The sequence below is a fragment of the Hypanus sabinus genome, chromosome 7, assembly GCF_030144855.1.
Source record: "Hypanus sabinus isolate sHypSab1 chromosome 7, sHypSab1.hap1, whole genome shotgun sequence".
Taxonomy (NCBI): domain Eukaryota; kingdom Metazoa; phylum Chordata; class Chondrichthyes; order Myliobatiformes; family Dasyatidae; genus Hypanus; species Hypanus sabinus.
In genome coordinates this window covers 15,711,608-15,728,999 of record NC_082712.1, presented here as the reverse complement: position 1 = coordinate 15,728,999, position 17,392 = coordinate 15,711,608, and the positions used below count along the sequence as shown (strand labels likewise).

The window sequence follows — 17,392 nt, the reverse complement described above, 5'->3', positions numbered from 1 at the left end:
CTCACCTGGATCCACCTCGTCACACCTCACCTGGATCCACCTGATGCCTCGTCACACCTCACCTGGATCCACCTAGTCACACCTCACCTGGATCCACCTGATGCCTCGTCACACCTCACCTGGATCCACCTGACACCTCGTCACACCTCACCTGGATCCACCTTGTCACACCTCACCTGGATCCACCTAGTCACACCTCACCTGGATCCACCTACCACCTTGTCACACCTCACCTGGATCCACCTTGTCACACCTCACCTGGATCCACCTACCACCTAGTCACACCTCACCTGGATCCACCTAGTCACACCTCATCTGGATCCACCTGACACCTCGTCACAACTCACCTGGGTCCACCTGACACCTAGTTACACCTCAGCTGGATCCACCTGGCACCTCGTCACACCTCACCTGGATCCACCTGACACCTAGTCACACCTCAGCTGGATCCACCGAGTCACACCTCACCTGGATCCACCTGATGCCTCGTCACACCTCCCCTGGATCCACCTAGTCACACCTCACCTGGGTCCACCTAGTCACACCTCACCTGGGTCCACCTAGTCACACCTCCCCTGGATCCACCTAGTCACACCTCACCTGGATCCACCTAGTCACACCTCACCTGGGTCCACCTAGTCACACCTCACCTGGGTCCACCTAGTCACACCTCACCTGGGTCCACCTAGTCACACCTCACCTGGATCCACCTAGTCACACCTCACCTGGATCCATCTTGTCACACCTCACCTGAATCCACCTAGTCACACCTCACCTGGATCCACCTAGTCACACCTCACCTGGATCCACCTACCACCTAGTCGCACCTCACCTGGATCCACCTATCACCTAGTCGCACCTCACCTGGGTCCACCTAGTCACACCTCCCCTGGATCCACCTAGTCACACCTCACCTGGATCCACCTAGTCACACCTCACCTGGTTCCACCTGACACCTCGTCGCACCTCACCTGGATCCACCTAGTCACACCTCACCTGGATCAACCTGACACCTCGTCGCACCTCACCTGGATCCACCTGACGCCTCGTCACACCTCACCTGGATCCACCTAGTCACACCTCACCTGGGTCCACCTGATGCCTCGTCACACCTCACCTGGATCCACCTAGTCACACCTCACCTGGATCCACCTAGTCACACCTCACCTGGATCCACCTGATGCCTCGTCACACCTCACCTGGATCCACCTAGTCACACCTCACCTGGATCCACCTGACACCTCGTCACACCTCACCTGGATCCACCTGACGCCTCATCACACCTCACCTGGATCCACCTAGTCACACCTCACCTGGGTCCACCTGACGCCTCGTCACACCTCACCTGGATCCACCTAGTCACACCTCACCTGGATCCACCTGACACCTCGTCACAGCTCACCTGGATCCACCTTGTCACACCTCACCTGGATCCACCTAGTCACACCTCACCTGGATCCACCTACCACCTTGTCACACCTCACCTGGATCCACCTTGTCACACCTCACCTGGATCCACCTAGTCACACCTCATCTGGATCCACCTAGTCACACCTCACCTGGATCCACCTAGTCACACCTCATCTGGATCCACCTGACACCTCGTCACACCTCACCTGGATCCACCTGACACCTCGTCACACCTCACCTGGATCCACCTGACACCTCGTCACACCTCACCTGGATCCACCTCGTCACAACTCACCTGGATCCACCTGACACCTCGTCACACCTCACCTGGATCCACCTGACACCTAGTCACACCTCACCTGGATCCACCTAGTCACACCTCATCTGGATCCACCTGACACCTCGTCACACCTCACCTGGATCCACCTACCACCTTGTCACACCTCACCTGGATCCACCTTGTCACACCTCACCTGGATCCACCTAGTCACACCTCATCTGGATCCACCTGACACCTCGTCACACCTCACCTGGATCCACCTAGTCACACCTCACCTGGATCCACCTGACACCTCGTCACACCTCACCTGGATCCACCTGACACCTCGTCACACCTCACCTGGATCCACCTCGCCACACCTCACCTGGATCCACCTAGTCACACCTCATCTGGATCCACCTGACACCTCGTCACACCTCACCTGGATCCACCTACCACCTTGTCACACCTCACCTGGATCCACCTTGTCACACCTCACCTGGATCCACCTAGTCACACCTCATCTGGATCCACCTGACACCTCGTCACACCTCACCTGGATCCACCTGACACCTCGTCACACCTCACCTGGATCCACCTAGTCACACCTCATCTGGATCCACCTAGTCACACCTCATCTGGATCCACCTGACACCTCGTCACACCTCACCTGGATCCACCTACCACCTTGTCACACCTCACCTGGATCCACCTTGTCACACCTCACCTGGATCCACCTAGTCACACCTCATCTGGATCCACCTGACACCTCGTCACAACTCACCTGGATCCACCTGACGCCTCGTCACACCTCACCTGGATCCACCTAGTCACACCTCACCTGGATCCACCTGATGCCTCGTCACACCTCACCTGGATCCACCTGACACCTCGTCACACCTCACCTGGATCCACCTGACACCTCGTCACACCTCACCTGGATCCACCTGACACCTAGTCACACCTCACCTGGATCCACCTGATGCCTCGTCACACCTCACCTGGGTCCACCTGACGCCTCGTCACACCTCACCTGGATCCACCTAGTCACACCTCACCTGGATCCACCTCGTCACACCTCACCTGGATCCACCTGACGCCTCGTCACACCTCACCTGGATCCACCTAGTCACACCTCATCTGGATCCACCTGACACCTCGTCACACCTCACCTGGATCCACCTTGTCACACCTCACCTGGATCCACCTTGTCACACCTCATCTGGATCCACCTACCACCTAGTCACACCTCCCCTGGATCCACCTACCACCTAGTCACACCTCCCCTGGATCCACCTAGTCACACCTCACCTGGGTCCACCTAGTCACACCTCACCTGGGTCCACCTAGTCACACCTCACCTGGATCCACCTAGTCACACCTCACCTGGATCCACCTACCACCTAGTCGCACCTCACCTGGATCCACCTAGTCACACCTCACCTGGGTCCACCTAGTCACACCTCACCTGGGTCCACCTAGTCACACCTCACCTGGATCCACCTAGTCACACCTCACCTGGATCCACCTAGTCACACCTCACCTGGGTCCACCTAGTCACACCTCACCTGGATCCACCTGACACCTAGTCGCACCTCACCTGGATCCACCTAGTCACACCTCACCTGGGTCCACCTGACACCTAGTCGCACCTCACCTGGATCCACCTGACGCCTCGTCACACCTCACCTGGATCCACCTGACACCTAGTCGCACCTCACCTGGATCCACCTGACACCTCGTCACACCTCACCTGGATCCACCTGACACCTAGTCGCACCTCACCTGGATCCACCTGACGCCTCGTCACACCTCACCTGGATCCACCTGACGCCTCGTCACACCTCACCTGGATCCACCTAGTCACACCTCACCTGGATCCACCTGATGCCTCGTCACACCTCACCTGGATCCACCTGACACCTCGTCACACCTCACCTGGATCCACCTGACGCCTAGTCACACCTCACCTGGATCCACCTAGTCACACCTCACATGGATCCATCTTGTCACACCTCACCTGGGTCCATCTTGTCACACCTCACCTGGATCCACCTGACGCCTCGTCACACCTCACCTGGATCCACCTAGTCACACCTCACCTGGATCCACCTAGTCGCACCTCACCTGGATCCACCTGACACCTAGTCGCACCTCACCTGGATCCACCTGACGCCTAGTCACACCTCATCTGGATCCACCTGACGCCTAGTCACACCTCACCTGGATCCACCTAGTCACACCTCACCTGGATCCACCTGACACCTCGTCACACCTCACCTGGATCCACCTAGTCACACCTCACCTGGATCCACCTGACACCTCGTCACACCTCACCTGGATCCACCTGACACCTAGTCGCACCTCACCTGGATCCACCTCGTCACACCTCACCTGGATCCACCTAGTCACACCTCACCTGGATCCACCTGACACCTCGTCACACCTCACCTGGATCCACCTGACACCTAGTCACACCTCACCTGGGTCCACCTAGTCACACCTCACCTGGATCCACCTGACACCTCATCACACCTCACCTGGATCCACCTGACACCTAGTCGCACCTCACCTGGATCCACCTGACACCTAGTCGCACCTCACCTGGATCCACCTAGTCACACCTCACCTGGATCCACCTAGTCACACCTCACCTGGATCCACCTAGTCGCACCTCACCTGGATCCACCTAGTCACACCTCACCTGGGTCCACCTAGTCACACCTCACCTGGATCCACCTGACACCTCATCACACCTCACCTGGATCCACCTGACGCCTAGTCGCACCTCACCTGGGTCCACCTGACGCCTCGTCACACCTCACCTGGATCCACCTATCACTTCCCAGTCCCTGTTGCACCTCTTCAACTCTCCTCCTTACACCACCTCTCTCTCCTCTACCCTCCCAGTTCCTGATGGAGGGTCTCCACCCGAAACACCCTCCTGCCACTGTCGATGCTGCCCGACCCGGTCTCCGTGGTCACTTGTGTTCACAGCCAGTGTCACCAGTGACAGGGCAGCTCTCACACTCCCCAAGTGTAGGCTTGAGAGGGGTTGGAGGAGCCTTGGGATGTGGGCAGGACACTTGGAGCCTCACTGACCCCTTCCTCAGGACTCCCTCCTGTTTCCTTTCAGTCCCTGAGGAGGAGGAGGTCAGTCCACAACCTCAATGTGCCCCATGGAAGAAGCTCGTGCAAATGGAGTGTGTCTGCAAATTGCCTTACGAGTGCAGGTATGGCAGCAAGCTGCACGTGGGGAGAGGTGAGGGGAAGGGTAGGAGAGAAGAAAGGAGAGGAGGGGGAAGGGGGAGAGAACTGGGGTGGGGAGGGGGAGAAGGGTGAGGATGAGGGGAGAAGGGAAGTAGCAGAGGGGAGGGGAGGCAAGGAGGGGGAAGGAAGAGAGGAGAAGGAAGAGAGGGGAGGGGGAGAGGTCAGAGGAGGGGAAGGGGAGATAGGAGAGAGGAAGGGAAGCCAGGAGGGGCAAAGGAGAGAGGAAGGGGAGACAGGAGGGGCAGAGGAGAGGTGAGAGAGGGGGAGACTGGAAGGGGAGGTATTAAATGGGAGGTGGGAGAGGGAGGAGACAGAAGGGGCAAAGGGGAGTGAGGAGTGGGAGAAAGTTGATGGGAGAGGGAGGAGACGGGGCAAAGGGGAGTGAGGAGTGGGAGATGATGGGAGAGGGAGGAGACGGGGCAAAGGGGAGTGAGGAGTGGGAGAGGGAGGAGACGGGGCAAAGTGGAGTGAGGAGTGGGAGAAGGATGATGGGAGAGGGAGGAGACAGGGGGCAAAGGGGATTGAGGAGTGGGAGAAGGATGATGGGAGAGGGAGGAGACAGGGGGCAAAGGGGAGTGAGGAGTGGGAGAACGATGATGGGAGAGGGAGGAGACAGGGGGCAAAGGGGAGTGAGGAGTGGGAGAAGGATGATGGGAGAGGGAGGAGACGGGGCAAAGGGGAGTGAGGAGTGGGAGAACGATGATGGGAGAGGGAGGAGACGGGGGCAAAGGGGAGTGAGGAGTGCGAGAAGGATGATGGGTGAGGGAGGAGGGGAAGCGAAAGGGTGGCTCTTCATGCCATTCGTCCAGCACGTGTCCCCCTCCGTCCGGGTGATCGGTGTCCCACTCCGTCCGGGAGACCGAGCCTAACACAATATTGCAGCAAGGTATCACCGGCATGGTTCCTGACTGGAGAAGGATATCTGTTCATGTTCCTGCGTTCGATGTTTGGCTTTCTGCGAGCCGGCGTTCAGTGACGTACACCAGCTGTCCCTGGGCAGACAGACAGATTAACCAGACCTCAGTCTTTTCCTGATTACAAAGGAATCTCAAGTGAGGCTCTTTGCCAGTCGGGGTCGACCGTAGCCGTTACGTCCTGTGATACACAGTCTGGGGCAGTGGGTTATAGAGAGCGAGATGTTGCCCATGCAGCTGAGGTTTGAGATCAGAGTTTTCCTTCTGGATCTCAGTGGCCTCTAAAACTCCCGACAGATTCACCAGGGTGGGTGGGAAAAGGTCATAAAATGATTATGTTTATAAAAATATAAAGTCTACAAAATTATAGACTTTATAAAACTCCTTGGGACACAGGTCGGATAAACCCCGAACATTATGGTGCACTTCAGGCCCTTCGGCCACAATGTTGTGCCAACTTTTTAACCTATTCCAAGATCAAACCTGTCATTTTTCTATCATCCATGTGCCTGTCCAAGAGACTCTTAAATGTCCCCAATGTATCTGCTTCAAACACCACCCCAGGCAGGGTGTTCCACCCATCCACCACTCTGTGTAAAAAAACATACATACTTCTGACATCTCCCCTAAACTTTACTCCAATCACTTCAAAATTATGCCTCCTGGTACGGCCATTTCCGCCCTGGGAACAATCTTTGGCTGTCCGATCTTTGTCTGTTATCACCTCATACACCTCTGTCAAAGATACGAGCAGAAAGAGTTCATCTACAGTGCAGTGAGAGGAAGGAACGTGGGCTTGCTGTGCTTGTGAATAACAGATGGTATAATCCGGTCACATTTCTGTGAAAGAACGAATCTGCAGTGTGGACGTCGAACTGGCTGCTGTGAGTTTGTGTCCGTGAGTTCAGGCACGCCATATTGCTCGTTGTCTACATTCTGCCTTCCCGACACAGTCCCAATGCTACGTGTGACATACACACTCCCATCGTGAAACTCCAGGCTCAACACCCCAATGTGTTCATTGCAGTACCGGGAGACTTCAACCACACTTCTCTCTCTACAACCCTACCCACCTTCAGTCAGTTTGTCAATTATCAGAAAATAAAACACAGGATCTCCTGTAAGCAAATATTAAAGACGAATACAGATCCACGGTATTCCACAAGAGGTGTGGAGAGGCATGAAGAACATCACTGGCTTCAATCAGCCAGGTTGTAGAATCTCGGAGTACAGCCGTGAATGGCCGAATGAGTTAAACCAATTCTTCAATAGGTTTGACCATTGCCCTCCCGTCCACAATCCCCTCAGAACACTACCAGGTGCAGAGGCACCCAATGTTCTCTCAGGACCCTCCTCTTCCCTCCAGTTTGACACATGGATAAACAACACAGGCTACCACTGTCTACATCCCCTCCTTGCCCTGCATCTACCATCCACCCCAACTGCTACTGTCCCGATCTTCACCTCCCCCTGCCCCCTCCTTCCACCAATCCCCAGTCATCATGGACTCAGCTTCACCACTGAGCGGGTGAGAAGGGCTCTGGGGAACCTCAGACGCAGCAGAGCAATGGGACCAGATGGTGTGAACCCCAGGGTCCTGAAGGAGAGTGCTGATCAGCTGTGTGGAGTTCTCCAGTGCATTTCCAATCTGAGTCTCAGCCTGGAAAGGGTTTCGACTGTGTGGAAAATATCATGTACCCACTTCCTGGTACCCAAGAAGGGCCAAATGAAAATCTTCAATGACTACCGTCCAGTGGCCTGACCTCACACAGCATGAAGACCCTAGAGAGGCTGGTCCTGGCTCACCTCTGACCCCTGGTCAGATCAGGCCTTGATCCCCTGCAGTATGCTGACCGGGAGCACGTTGGAGTCGACGATGCTGTCATCTTCCTGCTGTACAGAGTCTGCTCCCACGTGGATAAGCTGGGCAGCACTGTGACGATCATGTCTTTTCATTTCTCAAGTCCTTCAATACCATACGGCCCTCACTGCCGGGGGAAAAGCTCCATTCAGTTCCATTGTATCCTGGATAATGACCACGTGACTGGCAGACCACAGTTCATGCAGCTTCAGGGCCGTGTGTCAGACATGGCTATAAGCAGCACTGGGACCCCACAGAACACTGTATTGGTTCCCTTCCTGATACAACACTGAGTCACGTCATCTGCACAAATTCCCTGATGACTCAGCAACAGAGGGAGGGTGGGAGGGTGAATACAGGGCCCTGGTGGAGGACTTTGTCAACTGGTGCGAGCTGAATCATCTGCAGCTCAACATCAGTGAGGCAAAGGAGACGGTGGTGGACTTTAGGAAGACTAAACCTGCACTGCTCCCTGTTACTATTGATGGTGAGGACGTGGACGTGGTGAGGACCTATAGGTACCTGGGGTGCACCTGGATGACAGACTTGAGTGGAGCATCAACACAGAGGCTGTGTGCAAGAAGGGCCAGAGTCGTCACTACCTCCTGACGAGGACTCAGGTCCTTCAGAGCATGAAGGCCTGTCCTTCACACGTTCTACCAGTCTGTTGTTGCCAGTACAGTCTTCTATGCAATGGTGAGCTGGGGCAATGGCATCAACATCAACATCAACTCTTTGTAATAGACTAATTACTCTTAGTAATAGACTAAGACTGCTGAGCTGCTGCAAAGAGTGCAAATGAGGTCACTCTTACCCTCGGCCATCAGGCTCTATAATGAGTCAACCTATAGCCGGGGAATGATGACCCCCTACTGTCAAACTGTTTGAGGTAACTTATTAATCTTCCTTGCTTCTCTTCTAATATCTGTGTATCTGTGCTGTTGTAATGCTACTGCAAGACTGTTATTTCCGTTGGGATCAATAAAGTATCTGTTTATCAAGTCACCTCTCACCCTCCTTCACTTCATAGAGAAAAAAAGCCCTCATTCGCTCAACCTGTTCTCATAAGACATGCTCTCTAATCCAGGCATCATCCTGGTAAATCTCCTCTGCACTCTCTCTAAAGCTTCCACACATCTACAATGAGGCAACCAGAACTGAGCACAACAGACTAATTAGGTAACTCGATTATTCTGCCAGGAGAATCGCAGAGACTCCAATGCACAGCCGTTACAGTGGTTTGTAAACTCAGCTGCTCCATTGTGGGCACAGCTCTCCACAATTATTGCTTTCTCTTGCATTATTTTATTAGATCTTATAGTAATCTTCTACCTTGCACTGTACTACTGGCACTAAACAGTTTCACAATGTAGGCAGCATTAGTGTGGCACGATTACAGCTTGGGCTGTTCTGGGATTTGGAGTCCAATTCCAGCACCTTTGTACGTTCTCACTGTGACAGTGTGGACTTCCTCCCACAGTCCAATTAGGAGGTTAATCGTTGATTGTAAATTGTCCCGTGATTAGGCTGCTGGTAAATTGGAGGCTGATGGGCTGTGTAAGTCGGTGGACAAGAAGGGCCAGTATCTCTAAATAAACAAATAGATACATACATACATACTAGTAAACCTGATTTTAAAACTTTTTCCATGGACAGAAATGCCGAATACTTGAGGGCAAGCTTCTGGGATGAAGGGGGACAATTTTTTTTTTTTTACACAGGCAAGGCTTTTTACTCCGCGTGCAGACTGTCGCCGGGGATGGTGGGGGAGGCAAATACGATAGATGCTGTCGGACACGTGAGAAGGCAGCGAATGAGGGAGAGGAGAACTTAAATCACCCCGCTAGCCTGATCAGAGGTTAGAAGTGGATGGCTGGGTGGAGGTGTGAGGTGCTCCTTCTCTCCACTAGCCTGCAGGTCACCCTTGGACAGGGTGTAGCACCTGCTTAGCCCCTCCCTCCCTCCCCTGGATCAGGGTCACGTGAAACCATGGGAGCAGGTGGTAGATAGCCATACGAGCAGCTGGTGCAGATCACAAGTGCTGGTTATGTGAGCTCCAATACCAGACAATCTCCAAAGAGTATTGATAATGGCTGGGGTCACCCGTCTTGTAAAGACACTGCCCAGAAGACGGCGATGGCAAACCACTCCTGCAGTAAAATCTGCCAGGTACAAACACGGTCATGGAAAGACTGTGATCGCCCATGTCATACGACGTGGCACATAGTGAACGAACTAACCAATCACAGGACAATTTACAGTGACCAATTACCCTATAGTCCAGAACTTCTTTGGACTGTGGAAGGAAACTAGAGCACCCACGTGCTCTCCAGGAGAACGTACAAATGTGCTTACACAAGATGTCTGAACTGAACACCAAACTCAAGAGTGTTTTTAATTATGATGTACTGCAATGTCCTGCCACAAAACAAGAAATTTCCTTACACGTGCCAGTGATATTGAACCTGGTTCTAATCCGGATCGGACTCTCTCTCCTCAGTGCCTCTCTGCCAGTCTGTGTGAGGGACAGAGGGAGCGGCCGTAACGTGCTGTTAACCTGGTGTAAACTACAGTCGCTGCAGTGCCTCGGCCAAGCCTTCGACTTGGCTGCAGACGCAGACTGCCCAGCCCCAGCCCCTATGGCCAGACGCTGCGGGGCCTGCGCGCCCTGGGAGACGTGTGACGGTACGGATCGATCATCAGCCTGTTGCTGAGGGGCAGCCCCTCCAACACTGCTCCAGACACAAGCATTGGGAGGGGCAGTACCGAGGGAGGGTCACGCTGAGGGAGGGGCAGTACCGAGGGAGGGTGGTACTGAGGGAGGGTCACACTGTGGTAGGGTGGTACTGAGGGAGGTGTGGAGTGGAAACATCTGATGTCATTGTGCGAGGGAAATGGTAAGGAGGAAGGGGCAGTAAGAATGCAGGGAACATTAGGAGGGAGTTGATCTCACTGTGGGAGTATGGATGTGGTGAAGAGAGTCTCATTGTGGAAGGATAGGTGGGCTGAGTAGGGTCTCCCTGTGTCCTGGGACAGTGGTGTGCTGAGGGTCTAGGCTGGTATTTGATGACAGTTCTCGCTCTCTCTCTCTTCCCCTCTCCCTCACCCCCTCTCTCTCCCTACAGCCCAGAGTGGCAGCTGTGTGTGCTCGGAGTTGGCGGAGTGTCCACAGCTGGGGATTGAGTTTTGTGCCGAGCTGGAGGACAGCGAGGGTGAGCAGACCCTTAGCGAGTGTCAGGCCGCTGTCCGGCAGTGTCGGGGTCAAGCCTTCACCCTCACCGCCTCGCATCCCTGCCCCTGACCACCGGGCACCTCCTCTCCCTACACTGTCCATATAGCCTCTCCCAATCCCTCCCCCTACACTGCCCACCATTCATGCCCCTGGCACAGTCCGCAACACACCTCTCCATTGCTCTAGGCTGACACGCTACCCCCTTCCCCACCACCTGATACCCACATCTTCCTCACAGCCCAACAACTCCCTCCACAAACCTCCACATCCTACCTTCTCTCCCCCTCAAACCTTTGTTCTTTCTGCCTCCAAGCCTCACCCTCCCTCAAGTCAAGTTAATTATCATTTAACCAGCTATGGGCACAGCGAATAAAACAGCACCCTGGGCCAGTGGGGCAAAGCAGGTAGAATAGCACATTCAAAATATCGAGCAAAGAAGCAAATTCACTGTACAAAAACATAAATAGTCTAGGACCCTGAGTGACAATGTCCAGCAATCGATGGTAGAGTCTCCCGGCAACGTGATTCCACAGCTCAAACACAGGGGGCAGCAATGACAGGCCCACAGCCGAGTGCGGACGCCATGCTGTAGCACTTCCACGTCTCTCACCTGGTCTGCAGCAGCTGGCTAGCCCAAGGCTTGAGGCTTAGTTCTCACTACAGCTGAGGCCACACAGCTCCCATGTTGCCTGTCCCACCACCAGACAAGGGTAACAGGCCTGTGGCAACTTACATTATCACTGTCCAACGGTGTCCTGCGATATCAAGTGTAACGTCCAAGGCAATTTCCCACGGTTTTACTGCACCAAATCCGACGTTTCTGAGTAGCGGGCTGCAACATGGACTGCAGCCAGGTCAGCTCCTCCACACCCAAACTGGCTCCTCCGATACCCCAACCATCTCCTTTCCAGTCGCAAGACCATAAGACATAGAAGCAGAATTAGGCCATTCAGCCCATCGAGTTTTCTCCACCATTCCATCATGGCTGATCCTGGATCCCATTCAACCCCGCACACCTGCCTTCTCACCATATCCTTTGATGCCCTGCCCGATCAGGAAAACATTGACTTCCACCTTAAATATGCACATGGACTTGGCCTCCACCGCAGTCAGCGGCAGAGCATTCCACAAATTCACTACTCTCTGGCTAACAAAATTCCTCTTTACCTCTGTTCTAAAGGGTAGCCCCTCAATTTTGAGACTGTGCCCTCTAGTTCTGGATACCCCCACCTGAGGAAACATCCTCTCCACATCCACCCTATCTGGTCCTTTCAATATTCAGTAGGGTTCAATGAGATCCCTCCGCATTCTTCTAAATTCCAGTGAGTACAGGCCCAAAGCTGCCAAACGCTCCTCATGTTAACCCCTTTATTCCCAGAATCATCGTTGTGAACCTTCTCGGAAGTTTCTCCAATGACAACACATCCTTTCTGAGATATGGGCCCAAAAACTGTTGACAGTACTCTAAGTACGGCCTGACTAGTGTCTTATAAAGACTCAGCATTATCCCCTTGCTTTTACATTCTGTTCCCCTTGAAATTTTTTACTCAGAGAGTGGTGAGTGTGTGGAACGTTCTGCCGGCAACGGTGGTGGAGGCAGACACGATAGGGTCTTTTAAGAGACTTTTGGATAGGTACATGGAGCTTGAGGGCTATGGGTAAACCTAGTAATTTCTAAGGTAGGAACATGTTCCGCACAACTTTGTGGGCTGAAGGGCCTGAATTGTGCTGTAGGTTTTTTTAAAATGCCAACATTGCATTTGCCTTCTTTACCACAGACTCAATCTGTAAATTAACCTTCTTGCACGAGGACTCCCTTAGTCCCTCAGCACCTGATGTTTGAACCTCCTCCCCAGTTAGATAATAGTCTGCACCATTGAAATACCCTGGTTCCCTTGGCTGCGTAAGCCTAGGGAAGACAATCTCCAAACTCGTGAGATTGAGGTGCCTCGATCCCACCCTAAACCCCAGTTTCTGTGGATACTGTGTCATTTACTACCCTGTTTCAAATTAATGCCAAGAAATAACAGATGTTACACTGCATACGATTAAATGAATTATGTTTATGGATCTTCACTGAAGGGTTAGTGCAGAATAACAAAAAGAAAAGGGCCCATTCTAATTAAACCGTCAAACGTGCACAAGTTGGAGCTCATCTTGAACTTCTCTGTCGCTCACACACTGGACCCTCAACTGGTCAACGTGAAAGCACACATCAGCTTCCGAACGTCGCTCGCAGTCCGCCTGGGACAAGCGGGTCTCCCACAGGATCATACGCTTCGACTGGTTCTCCCCAGCATCTTCTCTCTTCATCTCCTCTCGAACAAAAACCCCAAGCCCAACCTCAGTGTCCCTCCCCTGAATCCAACTATTCTAATTGGATGGCACACATTTCTCCTTTCTTAAACATAAGCTGAAAACAAGCTGCTCAAAATGAGATACATACAGCGTAACAGTAGTAAACATGAACCATGGTGTTACACTACTGTTCCATTTACCAAAATCCATTATCGTACATTTCCCAATTCCATCTGCCACATTTTTGCTCATTCTTCCAATTTGTCTAGGTTCTGCTGGAATCGCATTGCTTCCTCAGCACTACCTACTCCCCCACCTACCTTCGTATCATCCGCAAACTTTGCCACAAAGCCATCAAATCATTGACAGACAATGTGAAACGTAGCGGTCCCAATACTGACCCGAGGAACACCACTAGTCACTGGCAACCAACCAGAAAAGGCCCCTTTATTCCCACTCGCTGCCTCCTGCCTGTTAGCCACTCCGTTATCCATGCCTGTAGCTTTCCTGTAACACCATAGGATTTTATCTTGTTAAGCAGCCTCACGTGAGGCACTTTATCGAACACCTTCTGAAAATCCAGGTAAATGACATCCACTGCCTCTCCTTTGTCCACCCTGCTTGTTACTTCCTCGAAGAACTCTACAAGATTTGTCAGGCAAGATTTCCCTTTACAGAAACCATGCTAACTTGGACTTATTTTATCATTAGTCTCCAAGTACCCTGAAACCTCATCCTTAATAATGGACTCCAACACTTTCCCAACCACTGAGGTTAAACTAACTGGCCTATAATTTCCTATCTTTTGCCTTCCTCCCTTCTTAAAGAGTGGGGTGACATTTGTAATCTTCCAGTCCTCCGGGACCATGCCAGAACCAAGTGAATCTTTAAAGATCATGACCAATGCATCTGTTATCTCTTTAGCAACCTCTCTCAGGACTCTGGGAAGTAGTCCATCTGGTCCAAGTGACTTGTCCACCTTCAGACCTTTCAGTTTGCCCAGCACTTTCCAGACAGTCTCCTCTGATATCCTGGCCAACTCTTCCAAACCAAAACGACTCCTTCCCCGATGTCCCGACCAACTCCCCCAATTTCCTGACCGATTCCCTCCCGATATCCCGACCGGCCCTGCCACTTACATCAGTCCAGCTACTTCAATCGACGAGCAGCTCACTGAGGGAGCCCTGCGGTACCCACCGTTCTTGGAGTTGAATTGTCTTTGGATCGTAAAAAACAAATCTCACCAAGTAAAAAGCACCTTTGGTCGGCCCTGAGAGGGCGCTGTGGCTCTCAGTGAAAGTCCAGTTCATTCTTCCCCCTGTCACTGACTCCCTTCATCACAATAAATGTTCAGTCACCTTAGCAGGTTTGCACAGACTGGAGACTCCTTCACGGATGGTGGAGGGGAGGGAGAGGGAGGGAAAAGCAAGGGAGGAGAGAACAGGGAGAGGGAGAGGTGGGGGAGGGAGATAAGGAGGAGGAGGGAGAGACTGTGCATCTGAGAGAGAGATTTTGTGCATGTCTGTGTGAGAGAGACAGAGGGAGAGACTGTGTGACAGATAGACTGTCTGTGTGAGAAACGGAGTGTCATAAGGTGGACATTGGGAACAGATCCAAATGCAAGACACAAACACTGAAGTACTAGGGAGAGGACTAGGTGTATCGAGAAAGCAAGGGAAGTGGGGAAGAAACGATGCTGGACAAGACACAGGCCCTGGACAAGGCTAGGAGACAGGGCATGGGCTAGAACTAGAGTAGGAAAGTGGGACCTGGATGAAGAACTAGGAACTGGGAACTAGGAACCTGGACAAGGACTCCAAGGCAGAGACTGGACAGGGACCCGGAACCTGGGTCTTGACTCGGGCTCTGGATCCAGGCGAGGACTGGACGTGGGGGCAGGACGTGGGACTCCAGGGCTGGATGAGGACACGAAGCTCAGACCTGGTCTTGATCGAGGAAGAGCAAAGCAGAAGCAGGGAGAGGCGTAGCTGGACAAGGACACTGGTCCTGGACGAGACCAGGACTCAGGGCCTAGGCTATGGCTTGGGCTTGGACATGGAATAGAACCTCCACTGAGCCTTGGACTGGAGTACAGGAACACTGAACACAGAGCCAGGACCCCTCCTTGGGAACAGGATATAGAGCCGGGACTCATACACGGACACTAAACACAGGGACATGAAGAGACAGTTCCAAGCTCAACGATAGTTCCTACTGTTGGCATGGCAAGGCTCCGGTCTCACTCCGGTGGCTGAACTTGACAGCAATGCAGACGAGGACGCAGGCTGGGTTGCCCGCAGGGCTTCAGGCCTGGCTTCAGAGCGAAGGAAGGGAACAATCCAGCCTCAGGGTAACGGCAAAGACAGTCTGACTTACCCAATGGAGGCAAGGACAGAAAGAGACAGATCCCACCATAAAGTAACGGCAAGGATGGCCTGACTTACCCCACAGAGGCAAGGACAGGATACCGACGAGACAAACGCCACAGAGACAAGGACAGGACACTGACAAGACAAACCCCACAGAGACAAGGACAGGACACCGACGAGACAAACTCCACAGAGACAAGGACAGGATTCTGACAAGACAAACCCCACAGAGGCAAGGACAGGATACCGACGAGACAAACCCCACAGAGACAAGGACAGGATTCTGACAAGACAAACCCCACAGAGACAAGGACAGGACACCGACGAGACAAACTCCACAGAGACAAGGACAGGATTCTGACAAGACAAACCCCACAGAGGCAAGGACAGGATTCTAACAAGACAAACTCCATAGAGACAAGGACAGGATACTGACAAGACAAACCCCACAGAGACAAGGACAGGATACTGACAAGACAAACCCCACAGAGACAAGGACAGGATTCTGACAAGACAAACTCCACAGAGACAAGGACAGGATTCTGACAAGACAAACTCCACAGAGACAAGGACAGGATACTGACAAGACAAACCCCACAGAGACAAGGACAGGATTCTGACAAGACAAACTCCACAGAGACAAGGACAGGATTCTGACAAGACAAACCCCACAGAGGCAAGGACAGGATTCTGACAAGACAAACCCCACAGAGACAAGGACAGGATACTGACAAGACAAACTCCACAGAGACAAGGACAGGATTCTGACAAGACAAACCCCACAGAGACAAGGACAGGATTCTGACAAGACAAACTCCACAGAGACAAGGACAGGATTCTGACAAGACAAACCCCACAGAGACAAGGACAGGATTCTGACAGGACAAACCCCACAGAGACAAGGACAGGATTCTGACAAGACAAACCCCACAGAGACAAGGACAGGATTCTGACGAGACAAACCCCACAGAGACAAGGACAGGATACCGACAAGACAAACCCCACAGAGACAAGGACAGAAACCAACGAGACAAACCCCACAGAGACAAGGACAGGATTCTGACAAGACAAACCCCACAGAGACAAGGACAGGATTCTGACGAGACAAACCCCACAGAGACAAGGACAGGATATTGACAAGACAAACCCCACAGAGACAAGGACAGAAACCAACGAGACAAACCCCACAGAGACAAGGACAGGATTCTGACAAGACAAACCCCACAGAGGCAAGGACAGGATTCTGACAAGACAAACCCCACAGAGACAAGGACAGGATATTGACAAGACAAACCCCACAGAGACAAGGACAGGATATTGACAAGACAAAACCCACAGAGACAAGGACAGGATTCTGACAAGACAAACCCCACAGAGGCAAGGACAGGATATTGACAAGACAAACTCCACAGAGACAAGGACAGAATATTGACAAGACAAAACCCACAGAGACAAGGACAGGATTCTGACAAGACAAACCCCACAGAGACAAGGACAGAATATTGACAAGACAAAACCCACAGAGACAAGGACAGAAACCAACGAGACAAACCCCACAGAGACAAGGACAGGATACTGACAAGACAAACCCCACAGAGACAAGGACAGAATATTGACAAGACAAAACCCACAGAGACAAGGACAGGATTCAGACAAGACAAACCCCACAGAGGCAAGGACAGGATATTGACAAGACAAACCCCACAGAGACAAGGACAGGATTCTGACAATACAAACTCCACAGAGGCAAGGACAGGATTCTGACAAGACAAACTCCAC

General features: G+C 52.7%; 1 protein-coding gene across 1 annotated transcript in view; it reads left to right on the top strand.

Moving 5' to 3' along the window:
- Positions 1–14,606, top strand: part of LOC132396584 (complement component C7-like) — a 77,609-nt gene extending 63,003 nt beyond the window's left edge. The window contains exons 16-18 of the mRNA XM_059974264.1: positions 4,806–4,902; positions 10,215–10,399; positions 10,840–14,606. Coding sequence (XP_059830247.1) covers positions 4,806–4,902; positions 10,215–10,399; positions 10,840–11,015 — 458 coding nt within the window. The 3' untranslated portion in view covers positions 11,016–14,606. The remainder of the gene's footprint in view (positions 1–4,805; positions 4,903–10,214; positions 10,400–10,839) is intronic.
- Positions 14,607–17,392: the final 2,786 nt, after the last annotated feature.